At 43.0% G+C, this 13654-nt stretch overlaps 1 protein-coding gene across 3 annotated transcripts in view; it reads left to right on the top strand.

Annotated features, from left to right (window-relative positions):
- MAGI3 (membrane associated guanylate kinase, WW and PDZ domain containing 3) overlaps positions 1–13654 on the top strand; it is a 204800-nt gene that overhangs the window by 181874 nt on the left and 9272 nt on the right. For all 3 annotated transcript variants that reach the window (XM_074935983.1, XM_074935984.1, XM_074935985.1), the window contains 4 exons: positions 5614–5799; positions 9607–9709; positions 11266–11392; positions 12928–13071. In XM_074935983.1, coding sequence (XP_074792084.1) covers positions 5614–5799; positions 9607–9709; positions 11266–11392; positions 12928–13071 — 560 coding nt within the window. The remainder of the gene's footprint in view (positions 1–5613; positions 5800–9606; positions 9710–11265; positions 11393–12927; positions 13072–13654) is intronic.

Here is a 13654-nt window from a genome sequence, read left to right as displayed (position 1 = left end):
CAACAGAAGATTGGTTTTCTTTTTTGGTGGTTCAGGTTCTGGAGTTTCTGCGTCAGAGTGTTGCTCTTTTAAGACTTCTGAAAGCATGCTCCATACCTCATCCCTCTCAGATTTTGGAAGGCACGTCAGATTCTTAAACCTTGAGTTGAGTGCTGTAGCTGTCTGTAGAAATCTGATATTGGAACCTTCTTTGTGTTTTGTCAAATCTGCAGTGAAAGTGTTCTTAAATCAAACAACATATGCTGGGTCACCATCCGAGACTACCATAACACAAAATATCTGGCAGAATTCAGGTAAAACCATGGAGGAGGAGGCATACAATTCTCCTCCAAGGAGTTCAGTCACAAATTTAATTATGCTGTTTTTTTTTAAAAAAAACAAGCATCATCAGTATGGACACGTCCTCTGGAATGGTGGTCAAAGCATGAAGAGACACATCAATGTTTAGCATCTCTGGCACGTAAATACCTTGCAGTGCTGGCTACAAAAGTGCCCTGCGAACAACTGTTCTCACTTTCAGGTGACATTGTAAATAAGGAGTGGCATTATCTCCCATAAATGTAAACAGGCTTGTTTCTCTTAGTGATTGGCTGAACGAGAAGTAGGACTGAGTGGACTTGTAGGCTCTAAAGTTGTACATTGTTGTTTTTGAGTGCAGTTACGTAACCAAAAAAAATCTACTTTTGTAAGTTGCATTTTCACGATAAGGAGATTGCACTACAGTACTTGTATGAGGTGAATTGAAAGATACTATTTCTTTGTCATTTTTACAGTGCAAATATTTGTAATCAAAAGTAATATAAAGTGAACACTGTACACTTTGTATTCTGTGTTGTAATTAAAATCAGTATATTTGAAAATGTAGAAAAACATCTAAAATATTTAATAAATTTCAATTGGTATTTTGTTTAACACTGTGATTAAAACTGTGATTAATCAAGATTAAATTTTTAATTGCAATTAATTGTTTTGAGTTAATCGCATGAGCTAACTGCAGTTAATTGACAACCTTACTTCGCACTTATCAAAACTGAATTTCATCTGCCATTTTGTTGCCCAGTCACTCAGTTTAATGATATCCCTTTGTAACTCTTCACAGTCTGCTTTGGACTTAACTATCTTGAGTAATTTTATATCATCTGCAAATTTGACCACCTTCCTGCTTACCCCCTTTTCCAGATCATTTATTAATGACTTAAAATGAACCCACTGGGATATTTTACACAAGATAATTCATCAGTAGTTGTAACTCTACAATCCTGTGATGCTTTCCTCTTCTCAGATAATTCTTATATAAATTATATTAAAAATGTAGGCCTTAAAAATGGGAGAAGAAATTAAAGACAATACAATTAAATCTTTAAATGGAGGTAAAAATTGAGAGGCATCAATGTCTGCTCCTTTATAGCAAGTAACAAGTGTTTGCTAGCTCATTAATTACAAGCCTGAATGGTAAATTAAGGTCAGATTTCTGATGACTTTCAGAAAGTGTTTTGAGATTTGCTGTCATAGTTTGAAATGCCAAATGATAATGTTAAGTACATAATTCTGCACCCCTCTCTCTCCATTCACCATCCATTCCCTTTCAATGAAGCATGCTTGGGAGAAATAATAAAGACGTTAGGAAGAGGTCAGAGACCTTCTCCCTCCACTGGGCTTTGGGTGCACATAAGGGATTTCAGGTGAAATTTCAGTTGTGACAGGAAGAGCATCAGTGAAAGGGATGGCTGGAACCAGTGAAGATCTTTGGTGACAGTCTAAGGTAGAAATGTGAGCACTGGTCCAAGAGCCATTGTGAGAGACTTTAAGGATCCATATAGAGGGGAGCCATCTTTGCTACACCTTCAGGGATCCAGGTAAATTAAAGGCAGCTCTGGTTGCGTGGGAAGGCAGCACGCTGACAGATGGGCTTTGATTTAACGTGAAGTTCCTCTGGCACCAATGTGTCGGAGCTCAGGCAGCAGAATGAGCTGAGGTTTCTGTTTGCTCCCTACTGGTGCATTGGCCTCACGTGAGCTGTTGAGTGCAATTTGCTGTATTGACGTACAGATCAACCACCACCAACCTACAATTTTCCATTAGCATCACTCCAGATCTTGCTAGTTGGTCGAGCCTGTGGGAGCTGCTGGGAAGTAGAGATACTGGCTGATCTCTGCCAAAGAGAAGCCTGAAGAAAAGTATTGTATTTCTGAGAAAAGGATGCTCATATTTTGCTACCAGTGGAACTTTCCTCTGCCCGTTGGAGGCTTTTTAGTTCTGCCCCCTCCTATGCCCAGCCCATTGCTTGGTCCGGCCTGGGGAAAGTGACTAATATGAATGAGCCCCTTAAAAATACTCTCCCTCTCTCTTACTTTTCGCTTCCCCTTCTCTTTCCCAGTCCCATTGCTCTGGCCCCTAAAGGAATGTATTAAGAAGAGTGGCAGTGAGGTGAGCAGCCTGGATAAGCTAATCTGGAGAGCTGGTTAAAACTTACTATATGGAAAACACCGGGGGTTACGGATGCAGATCCATCTTGATGTGGAAAAATTGGGAAGAGTCCAGCGGAGGGCAACAAAAATTATTAGGGGACTGGAACACATGACTTATGAGGAGAGGCTGAGGGAACTGGGATAGTTTAGTCTGCGGAAGAGAAGAATGAGGGGGGATTTGATAGCTGCTTTCAACTACCTGAAGGGGGGTTCCAAAGAGGCTGGATCTAGACTGTTCTCAGTGGTAGCTGATGACAGAACGAGGAGTAATGGTCTCAAGTTGCAGTGGGGGAGGTTTAGGTTGGATATTAGGAAAAACTTTTTCACCAGGAGGGTGGTGAAACACTGGAATGCGTTACCTAGGGAGGTGGTGGAATCTCCTTCCTTAGATATTTTTAAGGTCAGGCTTGACAAAGCCCTGGCTGGGATGATTTAGTTGGGGATTGGTCCTGCTTTGAGCAGGGGGTTGGACTAGATGCCTCCTGAGGTCCCTTCCAACCCTGATATTCTATGAAGCCCAGAAATGCAGAAGTAGGAAAAACCTTTGTCCAGAACCTTTACTTCTCTGGCTCACCTTTGCATTCTGTCTGACTACACCCAGCACCACTGTCATGAGCCACATTCTAAAGTAAATGCAGTCTGAATGTTTTATATTTCTTCCCTAGTATTGCAAGGTATTGGTACTTGAGTCACAGGATCAAAAAGCAATCTGTGCTCCTATATTTACCATTGCTGCATCAAACTGACTCCTTGTATCTATTTCTCCCTCCAAAGGATGCTTCAGTACTTCTAAGCAAGCAAGAAAGAAACCAACCTCTTGCATATGGCAGAACAAATTGCCTCAGAGAATCCTGATGCATAAGATTTTATTCATTCTGTGCAGATGTGATCTGCTTCCTTTAAAGGTTTTCGTTTAGGCATAATAATAGCTCTCATGTGCCAGGGGAAGGCTCTTAGTGGCTTTGCCTGGTTAATATTTTTCCTTCACTCCGCTGGCTTTGCATGCTATGTGGGGTTTGTTTTGTTCCAGTGGATCTGTCATAGTTGGCTTGTTTATGTGTAAAACTGTCTGGCAAGCTGTAATGAAGGGAAAATGACCGTGGAGATGGAAGTTTCTTAGGACAGTGTGCAGCATAAAGCTGTTCGCAGACCTTTGACTTTGCACATTCTATATGACAGCAGAGAGATACCTGGGAATTGGAAATGGAACACGCCTATCCCCATGTATCCCAGACTGGAACTCCATACCGTGGCACTGCCTGGTCCCACGTGTAATTCCTGAAAGAAGCACATTGGTCATTCCTAACGAGACTGACCCCATGGCTAAGAGGAGGATCAGTCAGGCCAAGATTCCAGCGGGGTCTGAACAGTACAAATGCTCCTTGGTACCAGTGGGCTGGTAGGGTTCCCATAGTCACCTTTAGGAGCATGTAAAGTTTCGCCCTTTCCCACTCATCTGCTCTTTTCTGTTTTCATAGTGGCCCTCTTCCCCACTCTGCCAGTGATGTCAGCTTCAGCAACCTATTAATCCATGCTGCCTTGATGCCTAGCTCCTATGGTTCTACTAATCAAAGGCATTATATAAGAACTGGGTGGTATTCCACACTGTACACAGTGTGTTCCATAGAAATGCATACTCCTTTCACAATTTAACTTCCACTTTTTATTTGCTATAACATTATATTAGCCATATTAATTTTATTATATATTATACATTATAATGTATTTATGGATGGACTACCTTTCTTGAGATGCTCTGTAGGGCCACTGCCTTCTCCTCATTCACATCCCTCTAAAATACCCTCTTTCGTGGCAATGTTTGTTTGAGTACTTGGGGAATTCTCTGTCTGGTTTTTTTCACATTGATATTAAAACACCTGGTCAGTTGCCTAATACCTTTTGTTACTTCCCTTCCTTCCCTTATGTCTGAGTGCCTTTTAGATGATAAGGGACCATACCTTCTCTCCTGTTTGCACAGCACCTCGCACATTGTGAAGAAACTAAAAAGCACATTCCAGTAACGCCCAAATATCCTGTGTATAGATTGACATCCTGCTAAGCACGTCTGACGTAGCTCAAATAAGCCACAAAGCTGATATATTTATTTTGTTTAATTCATTGGCTCAAGTAAAATTTGTTTTAGATGGAAAAACTTGTTATAATTCAAATTTTAACAGTACACGACCCCTTATGACCTGTTCTGTTTTAGTCTAAGAACTGTACCCTGTTCAAACCACAGACGGACAGATCAACGAGTGGGGAATTATTAACGGTTGGGTGCCTATTGATAGCCTGGCAGTGGTGCCACCTTGAGGAGGTTATCGCAGAGCCACAGGGCCTATGATTTCACACCTGCTATACACTGAAGGAGGCATGGTAGGAAATTTATCTTGATAACCTGTTTCATAATGGCAAACTTTAAGATTCGTTTAAGGGAGAGTATGCATAAGTAACGTTGTGTTACCTGTAATCTGCCAGATTGGTGCACCAAGTAACCGCTTTGGAAGTGGAACCAACGATGCTTTACAACTTTCTCTCCATTTTATCTGGTTGCAGGTTTAGCCACACAGAGCAAATCAGAGGAAGTAGTCTTTTCCCATTCCTCTGACCGATTCTCTGTTTACATGCATCCCTATTTGTCTTGCACATCAAAGTGGCGGGGTTGATTTATTGTCATTCGCTCCAGTAGTGCCTCCTTCCGTGTATGCAATGGAGAGAAAACTCTGTGAAATTATATGATGCCCTTTTTTGCTAAGGCTCTTGATTTTAGCTTGCTCTGATTTAAGGGTAATGAACCTTGGCTGCCAACAAAATGAAACACCACTACAAGATCCACTTCTTCTTAGTACTCAACCTGCATGGCTCAGCCAGTCAGTATTGCAGGGTGTGTGGAATTCTCTATACCAACCCCACCTGCTGCCTGTTGTTAGCCAGATTCAAATGTGCAGGTCAGAGTGACAATAAACAGCTAGTTCCTCTCAAGTTGTAAGCACTCCATGGTAGAGCCACTCTGATTTATTTGAGATAGGTAACAGCAATTGTTTACATTTGGAGTGCTTCATATAAATGAACAGGAACAGCAGCTGCCTATTAACAAGTACAGTGTATGCTGAAAACGCTGACATGCCTCTTCTTGGTTCCCTAGTGATTCCCCACAAGATCGGGCGTGTTATTGAAGGGAGCCCAGCTGATCAGTGTGGGAAGCTGAAAGTGGGAGACCGTATCTCAGCTGTGAATGGGCAGTCAATCATAGAGCTCTCCCATGACAGTATAGTGCAGCTGATTAAAGATGCAGGCCACATGGTTACCCTGACTGTCGTTGCTGAGGAAGGTAAGAAAAATGCCTGCTTATTTCTCCCCAGTGCGGATACGAATGGTGGCACAGCCTGCAGGGTGGGGCGTCCTGCCACATGATCACCACGTATTTCTGTAATAAAATAGATACAAAGCCCCAGAGTCTGGTTTTATATCTTCTTAAGTTAACAAGCTGAAAAGGAGGTGGTATAAAGACGTCAGAGGTTTTAGGAAAATAATCTACCTAGTGAGTGACGGATTGTGGAGCTTATTTAATTTGCTTGATGGAAGTTGGGCACAAGTGCAGAGGAGTGGGGGAGGGGAGACAGATGCAGAGATGGTTTTATTGAAAAGACAAGATTCAGGCATTATGAGAATCAGTGCTGTGGTATGGAGACCCCTCCACGGAAATCAGAGAGAGAGACTGCTCCTGACAGGAAATATTCCCCATCCAGCTCTAGCACTTCTTAGCGTGAAAAAGATCTGATCCTTCAAGTTTTAGAAGGGGGAAGAAATTACTGCACTCTGGGATGTCAGTGAAAAGTAGCGTTGAATTTTCTGACCTCACTTGGCATCCTCGCGTTGTGCAGCAGGAATTCCCGTCAGGAGAGCCTCTGCCCCAGAACTAAACGGTAAGTTCCTACGGTGCCATTGCCTATGCACGTCCACAAGGCATTGCCAGTAGCATGGGGCAGCTCTGCCTCAGGGGCCCTGTTGCCAAACAGAAGTCAAGCACCCTAAGGCCTAGCGAATATCCAGTTCTTAGACATCCTGCCCTGCTGGGCATTTTCAGTGTTTTCCTCTTGCTCTGTGAAAATGCACAGATTTGCCTGATGCTGCATTTCCAGGACACAATGGAAACATTTTGTGGCCCTTAGTTCTTCTAAAGATACATTTGGAGAAAACTCACATCCTGATGGCTGTTTTTTCTGCAAAGCCTCTCAGGTTGCTAGCAAATTCAGCGCACAAAACAGTGAAATCCTCTAAGCAGCAAAATGAATATTTGTGATGCCAAAATCCCACCTTCAGAAATGGCATTTTTCTAATGAAAGCTCCCATGCAACTCTGCTCTCAATATTATATTGTTCCCTACACAAACAGTTCACTATAAATGTGTAAAATCCAGTTGTTTGAAGAGAGAGCTTTTTTCCAGCCCTGCTTACCACTGCATTTTTCTGGATTGCTGCTTGTAGGTTTAATTAAAGTTGCTATAATTATTTTGCAAGTAAGATGGGTTTCTCCACTCTTAAATAATAAATACTTAAAGCTAGCATGTGGATAAAGCCAACAAATGATTCCCTCTCATTTCACATTCATTGCAAATATTTAACATGGTATCTAGGCCTTTCATACAGAATATCAAAGACTTAATTTACCTGCTTATTAATGCTTGAAACAGAGAGGCTCTTTTTATTTATAAAATCCATTATATTTCAATGACGCTTTCATGGTTATCGGATCAAATTCATTTCAGGCTATAGGGATACAGCTCAAAGCAATCACCCTGCCTTTAATGCAGTTGAAGTTTAAGTTGAGGTTCCGCTAAGTCCATTTCTATCTAGTTTTTAATCAACCTTGTCTCTGAGATAAATTGCCTCTGCCATTAATATCTGAATGTAACACCCCTTTTCACACACCCTGTAGAAACCCTGATCTTAGCTTTTCTCCATTCCTAAGTCATATGGGATTTGCAGATAAAATTCAGAGATAAAACATGGACCTGAATGAGAATCAGTGTTGGGAAAAATATGTCAGTAACCAATTATACAGCCAGCCCAAAGTGACCAACAGGAGAAGCCATGTGGCTTGGAGATTTATGTAGTGTTTGGAGGAACTACAGAAATCCATGTTGCTCATAAAGAAGAGTAAATTACTGCTTCTAAAATAATCGCTGGTTTAAGTTTGGGGAACGTAGTTCAGCTAATGGCACAGCTGCAGTGAGCACCAAGTTCCAGATCACAAAATACTGGGCAGGCGCCGTCCTCCTTAGAGCAGTCAGACCCTGGGGAAAGCCAGTGCAGACATTAGATCATGCAGACCTCTCAATCCGTTACACACTCTGGGAAGCAGGTTGGGCTTTATAGGGTTGGATGCCTGGCTACTGCTGCCACTAGTTAGTTGCATTGTGAATAACACTGAGAGGAGAGAGAAATACCCATTTAGCCGGAAGCTATTCAGCACCATAGTGCTCAAGCCCTGACTGACTTTGCTGTTCCCCAATGTATCTTCTGTGCTGACCTCTTAGATTGGCAGTGAAAATGCTACAATGCAACTCTCATCCCTCCGCTACTCCCCTCCAGCTTTCACAAATGTGTATTCTTTACTTTTCATCCTTTGTCCCAATTGTCTCTCTAATTCTAGAATAAGTGAATTCCGCTCGATGCTCCAGAAGACATTTTATAACAGCCCCTAGTCATGTACTATCCAAAAACATGGGAGAGCAGGATGAGTGGAGGAGCTGAGAATTCATGCAGACAGATGGCCTTTTTCTTACCTGTGCTTATTAACTAAAACTTTGAATGTACGCCAGGAATAAATGTTGACGTTTATCTTGGGAGGGAAGAAAACCTCTTCAAGGCATGTCCTAGCAATAAGGCCAGACAGCCCTGTGATGAACTCTGCAGGGTCTGGTATAGCTGAGAAATGCTGCAATCTAATTTAAGAATCTGTACTGAGAAGCAGTAATATGCTTTCCTTTACTTCTAGGTGCATAATTACTTGTTTTTTTCAGTTATTACCCAGAAATGCATTTACCTAACACACTCCTAGCAACAGTGGGCTGGAATGCCTGTGACACTTTCCATTATAAGCCCTTATTTTCAGGGTTTGCAACTGAACTATAAATGTTCATTCCAGGCTAAAACTTGCCCTTTCGGGTTTCTGAGTGCATATTGGTGGAATATGGTTTGCTCTGCTTTTTGAGTGGCAGTCACTTTGTATTTCAAAATATGGTGAGGTTTTTTGTAAGTCATTTGATCAGACACATACAGTAAATGTGTTCTCTGTGTCAGAGACAGGTTCGCTTTGTGAAGGCTGCTAAGAGGGATTTTGTTAAAATGTCATTATAGGTAAATTGGCTGTTAAGGCTCTTTGAAGAGAGGGAGAACATTCCGATATTCCAGTTCTGATTAAAATATCTCCTTTAATACAGTTTCAGGAACCATTTGTAACCTTTCCCTGAGAGTTTACCTGTGATAGATCTTCTCCACGATGGATTAGCAGATGTGACTCTCAATAGCGCCTCCAAGAGCCCTGCTGGGTTGGGCTCAAAACATGTTCACAGTGGAGCTGGAGTAGGGGTGGGGGAGGCATCATGATGATCTTTCTGATTATTTGTTAAATCACTATCAAATACTTTTTGGGGGGGAGGGACGATCCGCCCTGTGGATTTGTCTAGTTCTGACACTGTTCCTGCCTTTACCAGGTTACAGACAATCGAAATATTAATATGTGCTGTCATTCCTAGAATAAAGTAGTTTAGCTTAGCAGAAAGTTCCTCCATGGGGAGGATGAACTTCACCAAATACCCTGATTTATGGAACTGAATCTAGAAATCTCCACTCCTCTGCTTCAGCGCAGCATCAACCTGGCATGTGACTGTCATGCAGCACAGACCTGCCCAGTAGCTTATCCTAAGGGAAACGGAAATTCTGTTTCTCCTGAAATTTTAAATTAAAAACCCTGCATTCTCACTCTGGGCACCTGACAGCAAGAGCTGCTGTTTACCAGAAGAGTAAGAAATGCTCAGAACAGCAATTAACTTTCTTGTGCTGTTTACTCCCCTCATACCACACAGTGTATTTTTAGAGGTCTGCTGTAATTCTGTTTTGTTTGACGTTATTAGAACACCGTGGCCCCCCTTCAGGAACCAACTCTGCCAAACAAAGCCCAGCCCCACAGCACAGACCTATGGGAACAACACAAGCCAACTCTGCAACAGCAGACAGGTATGATGCCTTTGTTTTCAGACAGATGGGAACCAAAAATGAACAAAGATTGAGCCTGGCTGGTGTGATAGCCCCAGCCTAAGTCATCCTTGGGTAAATCCGTGCACAGAAGTGAAGGGAAGGAGGGGCAGCCAACTGTGGGTCATGTTCCCCATATCCTGCAGCAAGCCCTCATCTAGGTGCATGGGAGCATCATCCAGGGCATTGCCCTTGACTGCATCTAAAAGGCACAAATGCTCCATCGTTCTGGGTACCTAACGAGGACTTGAAATTGTGAGGAATTGTTGCCTCAGTAATTCCTTTATCAGCCTGGCTCTTATAATCTCATGTAACTGTTAGTGTTCATGCTATGTGCTGTCTTTGGCATGTGTTGTGGGGAACTGTAATCGATACACAGACTATGCTCACTCAGAGCTGAAGACTATCCCTGTTGTGTTACAGAAGAGGGTATCTGCTGAAGGGGTTGAGGAGAAATTAGAAATGTCATTCTTGTATGGCTAGGCTGTTCAGTGACCTGATAAATCAGGAGGCAGATATCTAAGACCAGCTCCGATCAGAGATGATGCTCCATCCCTTCAGCACTTTTCTCAGACCAAGGGGTGATTACTTATAAGTGGAAATCACCCAATAAAACCCCAATCAATAAATGGTTCATAAGATCCTGGGAGATGCTGTCAATGGGGAAAATGTTTACAGGGATACATTGGCTGTGAAACAGAGTATCAGTTATGTAGCACAATGAAGAGATGGACATGGCTGGATTTTTCACCTATTTTTCCCATATTAGCATTACCATTATTACATCATAATTCAGCAGTACCCTACTACTGCAGGTAGCTGTTTGGATGATCTTTTCTTACCTGCTTCAATTAAAACAAACATTTAAAAATTACAAGTTTTCTTGATGCTGTCATTGCACAGTTTAAAGCCATTCATAGCAGTTCTGTGGTCTTTTTCTGGATGGTACACACTGATATTTTTTAATCATTGTGATGATGGCAGAGTCTGGGATTAAATCCTCAAGTGATTCATTTCCCGGATTTTGCATGTTTGTTACATTACTCAGAAGTACCTGATCATGTTCTGTCTGTGTATGAATTGGGGAGACTTCATTCTTAAGATAAAGTAAGCATTATAAACTGTTGAAACTGTCTCACTTGTGAGGGAAGAGAGAAGGGTTCCCTCCACATGAGAACAGAGGGTAAGACTGAACTGCTCTTTTTGGTACTCTTTGTAATCCTTGGGTTCACAGAAGACACCAGTGTCAGATGTCCCTAACTCGGGAATTAAATAGCTGATGCAGATCCTTGGTGCCAACCAACAGACTGACGATTGATGATCGTCTGATGTGCTGCAGTATGTTAAGGTTATAAATAACAGATGAAGAAACAACTATTAAATACCTTTTTAATTGTATAAGCTTTGCATAAGAAAACCATATTGTTGTACAACTGATGTTTCTTGCTGGTCCATCCAATAGTAACTATTGTAGATTAATTCAGTTTCCATGTAAATGTGACCTGAGTAACTTAAGCTTTCCTTCCATCAATTTGCAGGGGAGTCACAGAAGATGAAGCTGGAAGAGAACTTTCCAACAGTTACAGGCTTCCCTGGCCTGAGCACAAGCACTTGCCCCAGCCTGATGGTGGTGTTCTCTCCATTGTAGGCAGCCGTCATTCTCAGGTAGACACCTATCCTGAGGAGCCAAGAGTCTCTGCAAGATCCTGGTGGTACTGAGGCCCTAAAATTCAACTGCCTTGTATGCTAATAGTATAGGGTAGGGGTAGGTAACCTATGGCACGCGAGCTGATTTCCAGTGGCATTTACACTGCCCGGGTCCTGGCCACCGGTCCAGGGGGCTCTGCATTTTAATTTAATTTTAAATGAAGCTTCTTAAACATTTAAAAACCCTTATTTACTTTACATACAACAATAGTTTAGTTATATATTATAGACTTATAGAAAGAGACCTTCTAAAAATGTTAAAATGTATTCCTGGCGCACGAAACCTTAAATTAGAGTGAATAAATGGAGACTCGGCACACCACTTCTGAAAGGTTGCCGATCCCTGGTGTAGAGTAACCTTTCCCTTAGGAGGTACGGTGTTGAGATACTCTTTATGAATGTGCTGACTAGGCATGTGTCAAACAGTAGGGAGGATGTTTTGCTAATAGTTAGTATTTTAATGTTGTTATAAACTTAGTCTAGTTTAATATTGCTGATCATTATAGTTATAAAAGAAACAACAAACCTTTGAAACGGAACTACTGTAACATCTTGGGAACATTCTATATGGAAAAACAGTTCATACATATTTAAGAATCTTAGAATTAAACTGCTCTGCAGATTTTGGCTGGGTATAACTCAGAGGTGGGCAAACTACGGCCCGCGGGACCGTCCTGCCCGGCCCCTGAGTTCCTGGCCCGGAAGGCTCGCCCCTGGCCCCTCCCCTGCTGTTTCCACTCCTCCGCAGCCACACGGGCAGCGGGGCTGCGAGCTCCTGCCGCTCTGAGCAGCATGGTAAGGGGGCAGTGGCAGCGCATGCACATGGCAGTGAGGGGGCTGGGTAGGGGGTCCCGGGGGACAGTCAGGGGACAGGGAGCAGGGAGTGGTTGGATGGGGCAGAGGTTCTGGGGCGGTCAGGGGTTGGGGAACAGGGGGAGTGGGGTCCTGAGGGGCCTGTCAGGGGTTGGGGGTGTAGATAGGTCAGGGCAGTCAGGGGACAGGGAGCAGTGGGGATTGGATAGGGGGTGGGATCCCGGGGGGGACAGTTTGGGGTGGGGGTAGTCTTGGGACAAGGAGCAGGGGGGGTTGGATGGGTCGGGGGTTCCTAGGGGGACATTCAGCGGGTGGGAAATGGGAGGGGGCGGATAGGGGGTGGGGGCCAGGCTGTTTGGGGGGGCACAGCCTTCCCTACCCGGCCCTCCATACAGTTTCGCACCCCAGTGTGGCCCTCGGGCCAAAAAGTTTGCCCACCCCTGGTATAACTCCACCTCATACCAAATCATATGATGTGAGTTTGTGATGAATCAGATTCAATTGGATGTTACGCTTAATTAAGATCACATCCCTTCATAGCTGTGTATTAAAACCTGTCTAGTGTGTGAAACTGAAGGGATTTCTCTGGTTTTATAAAATACCTTTCCTGAAAATGTAGGAAACTCTAACAAAAGTTAAAATTCCTCAGTCCACAATTGTTTATCTTGTTTCTTATGCAGAGTCTTGGCTGTTCTCCAGTAGAACTGGAACGAGGCCCTCGCGGTTTTGGATTCAGTCTTCGCGGAGGAAAGGAGTACAACATGGGCTTATTCATCCTTCGACTTGCTGAGGATGGGCCTGCCATCAAGGATGGAAGAATTCACGTAAGTGTCAGAGACACTGATGAATTCAAACAGGTTGGGCTCCTCAGGATGTTCATTACCCCGTCAAAGAAGTTGCTTCCCTGCAAGTGGTTAATGTCTCACTGCACACACAGAACGGTTATTTACACTGCTCCAGTCTAAGAGTTGTAATTGCAGAGATGTAGCAAACTGTGTTGATAGTTTTAATGTTTCAGGAAGTAAAAATCCCAGCAGCATGTAGGGGGAAAGAAACCTGCTCTCTCTGCAAAAGACATAGCCTCTCCCAAAGAAAGCTGGACGCCATCTACCCTAAAGACATAGTAACAGATGTTTCTGACAATGAATTCTTCTCTATAGACAGTAGTTGGCCAGAATGAGTGATTTTTGGAAACCCAGACTGAAAATAGCACAATGAAATGCAAGTCTGTTGGAAGGTTCCCAGAGTCCAGGTAAATGTGGGTTTGTGAGAGCACCCAACCTTTGTGTTTATGCTGAGCTTTCATTGTTCAGCATGGAATTTTAAAATGTTTCCAAACCAAGTGCCTTTCCTACCAACGTATCCTAATGTTAATTCTTGTGTGTCGTGTCTAAGAATCCCGCTGTT

Source organism: Natator depressus, chromosome 21, assembly GCF_965152275.1.
Source record: "Natator depressus isolate rNatDep1 chromosome 21, rNatDep2.hap1, whole genome shotgun sequence".
Taxonomy (NCBI): domain Eukaryota; kingdom Metazoa; phylum Chordata; order Testudines; family Cheloniidae; genus Natator; species Natator depressus.
Note: the sequence above shows the minus strand (reverse complement) of the source record. Positions and strands in the feature narration are given on the sequence as shown.